This window comes from Octopus bimaculoides, chromosome 27 (genome assembly GCF_001194135.2).
Source record: "Octopus bimaculoides isolate UCB-OBI-ISO-001 chromosome 27, ASM119413v2, whole genome shotgun sequence".
Lineage (NCBI taxonomy): Eukaryota > Metazoa > Mollusca > Cephalopoda > Octopoda > Octopodidae > Octopus > Octopus bimaculoides.
The window spans coordinates 21,402,120-21,405,649 of record NC_069007.1 but is presented as its reverse complement, the minus strand read 5'-3'; the positions used below and the strand labels follow the sequence as shown (position 1 = coordinate 21,405,649).

Sequence of the window (3,530 nt, the reverse complement as noted above, 5' to 3'; positions counted from 1 at the left end):
AAAAGGCAAAGTCTACCTTGACAGCATTTTAAATCAGAATTCAAAGAGCCGATGATTCTGCCAGCTCACCGTTTTGTATTTAAATATGAAAGCACTTCAGAGATGAGAAGTAAATAGCCCCCCCCCCTCCCTTCCACCTCACCCCTCCACTCAGGTACGATTACAAAAACTATAAAAATACCAACATCGAAGGGATTTGAAATCAGAGCTTCGATAATAATAACAGGCTTCGATAATAATAATAATAGATTTTGATAATAAATAATAATCCTTTCTATTATAAGCACAAGGCCTGAAATTTGAGGGGAGGGGCTACTTGTTTACATCAACCTCAGTGCCCAGCTGGTATTTATTTCGGCCACCAAAGGATGTAAGGCAAAGTTGACTTGAACAGAATTCAAACTCAAAACTGAAAAACAGAATAATAACAGTACTTTCTGCTATAAGGAGATTTGGGGGGGGGGGTAGTCAATTACAGTGATCCCAGTGCATAGCTGGTACTTATTTTATCAACCCCAAAAGGATAAAAGGATGTTTATTACATGCTTATGCTTAATAATAATAATAATAATCCTTTCTACTATAGGCACAAGGCCTGGATTTTGTGGAGAGGGGGACAGTCGGCCACATCGACCCCAGTACTCAACTGGTATTTAATTCATCAATTCCAAAAGGACAAAAGGCAACCTCGGCACAATTTGAACTCAGAACATGAAGACAGACAAAATACTGCAAAGCATTTCGTCCGGCATGCTAATGATTCCGCCAGCTCGCCACATTAAACAACAACAATAATAATAATAATAAAGATAATAATAATAATAATAATAACATTGATAACCAAATCTCTTGGCGTTGCATTTTGAGGAAGAAAATCAATTAGTATGTTAGAATTTGGCACACGCACACACGAACTGAGACACACACACACCGAGACACATACACACTGAGACACACACACACACTGAGACACACACGCACTGAGACACAAACACACACACACACACACAAGTATTATAGTCTGCTTGATGTTATTTCACAATCTGAATCGTGTGTTTGTATATCTTGGTCTGAATCACAATTTGATTGGTCAAGGTCTGTAATGGTGGTGGTGGTGGTGCTATCGTGGTAGGGCTTTGAATGTACAGATGAAGTATGGGAACTGCTTGATGCAGATGTTACGGTGGTAGTTGTATTGTTGTTGTTGTTGTGATTGTTGTCAGTGGAGGAGTCCGGAATGTTTTTCATTGAAAATAAAGACCTAGAAACAGAGTTAGTATTTGAAGTAGCAGCAGCTGCTATAGAATTGGTGGATGCTATGTTGTTGCTAGTTACAAGTGTGTTAGTAGCAGTAGTGATGGTGGTGGTGGTGGTGGTGGTGTTGGAAGAAGATTTCAGAATTGGTCTCAATACATCGTTCTGTCCATTATGGATAACGTTGTCGACACATTTACGACCGTTCGTCAGACCGATATCTATGCCATTGATTTGCAACAGTGGTAACGGAACATCGCTGTCGACTTCTTCGACAATGTCCAAATTCGAAGAGAGTGGACGGCCATTTTTGGCGCCCCGCATTCTCCTCGGCGTCGAAGTCAGGGGAACCCCAATAGTGGAAATGGGTTTGGCAGAGACCATTCTCTCGCCACCAAATGGAGATTTAGGTTTGAAGGGTTGCATCTTGGTAGGGGATTTCGGCGGGTGGAGATGGGAATTATGGAATTTGTTTTGGCCATTGGCCTCCGTTTTTGGTGTGGCAGGTGAATTTGAATTTTCTTTGATACCATTCTTGCATATTTTCTGTGCAACAGCGGGCTGTCCACTCCGACTTTCGTGACACACTGTGAAGTAAAGAATTGCAACTATGGCACTGATAATTATGCCCAAAACCCCGACAGAGGTGAGAATGATGCCAACGATCTTTTGACCGTCGTGGTTCTGTAGCTCTGGAAGTAGTAAATCCGTCCGAATCATGACATATTTCAGGATCACGCACACTCCGATACCGGTCAATATCACACTCCCTAGCGACAACAGGATGGCAACGACACAGCAACAACATTGACTCTGAGATGACCGGAATCGTCTCATCTGCAACGAGACGGAAGAAAGACAATTGGTAAATAGATTGAGAAATAGATATGTATATAGATATATATATGTGTGTGTGCGTGTATATACATATATATATATATATATATACACACATACGCACCGTATATATACGGTCACAGTCAAATGAATAAAGCAAATAAAACTATAAAAGTATACACATATGCATATAAATCCAGAAAATGGAATAAAAATAACAATAACAACAACAATAATAAGGATGTTGATGGTATCTATGATCGTGATGGTGGTGGTGGTGGTGGTGTGGCAGCAATGGTGGTTGTGGTAGTGGAAGAGGAGGAGGAGAAGGAAGGAAGGAAGGAAAAGAGAAAGAAAAAGAGGAAGAAGTAGAAGGTAAAGAGAAAGAAAAAGAGGAAGAAGTAGAAGGTAAAGAGAAAGAACAAGAAGGTGAAGGTGAAGAATGAGAAGAAAAGGAGTAGTAGCAGCAGCAGCAGTAGCAGCAGCAGCAATGACAACAGTAACGACAGCAAAACTAGAAAAACAGGAAATATATAAATGCAGAAAAAAGAAAAAAACATTCTTTCAAGATTCGATTTGTGAAAACGGATGTTTTAATAGTTTTGCTGTTCTCATTGGAACAATTGGTCAATTGTAATGGAACCAGACTCTACAGACATACAATGGTGTCAGTCACGGATATTTGAATCACTCCGTGAGAATATAAGTTTCACAAAAACTGAAAAGTAAAAAAAAACCTGATATCATTCTTGACCTTGTCCATTGTTTAGCTGTGAGTTGACTCTCGCCAAAGACTCTTTTGATAAACCATACCCCGATTGAGAAGTACTGCTATCAAACTATACCCTCACCCACTAGTATCCTAACTGAAAAGTACCCCCAAGTTAGTAGTATTCTTATCAAACAATACCCTGACTGCAAAGAATTTAGCCCTTGCACAATTCCAATAGGTGCAGGGTCCGTCACACACTTGTTTCAGTTGTTTTGTCGACTGAAAACGAAAGTAAATGACATCTTTGGGAAACACCATTAACAATGAGTCGCAGACACAATTACAAAGCTACAATGTGGATCAGTTGTCTAACTTTAGTATTTTCACTTCTTTTTCTACATTTATTGCTCATTACCACAGATTTAATGGGAATCCGGTAGGGATTTCGTTTATACTATCCCCACTGTACAAGGAACACGGTGTGACAGGGTTAATATGCTAACTGATACAGTTCTATGTTTAAGAGATGAGGAATTATGTACATTATTTACATTATTTACATTTGACAGATATTTGTCCTCATCTTGTTTGTTGTTAACACAACGTTTCAGCTGATACATCCTCCAACCTTCATCAGGTGTCTTGGGGAAATTACGCCATATGCCCGTGGGCACACACACACACACACACACACACACACACACACACACACACACACACACACACA

The 3,530-nt window shown here is 39.9% G+C and overlaps 1 protein-coding gene across 4 annotated transcripts in view; it reads right to left on the bottom strand.

Moving 5' to 3' along the window:
- Nucleotides 1-6: 6 nt before the first annotated feature.
- Nucleotides 7-3,530, bottom strand: part of LOC106867801 (probable serine/threonine-protein kinase MARK-A) — a 14,392-nt gene continuing 10,868 nt past the window's right edge. For all 4 annotated transcript variants that reach the window (XM_014912800.2, XM_014912801.2, XM_014912798.2 and 1 more), the window contains one exon: nt 7-2,091. In XM_014912800.2, coding sequence (XP_014768286.1) covers nt 1,015-2,091 — 1,077 coding nt within the window. In that variant the 3' untranslated portion in view covers nt 7-1,014. The remainder of the gene's footprint in view (nt 2,092-3,530) is intronic.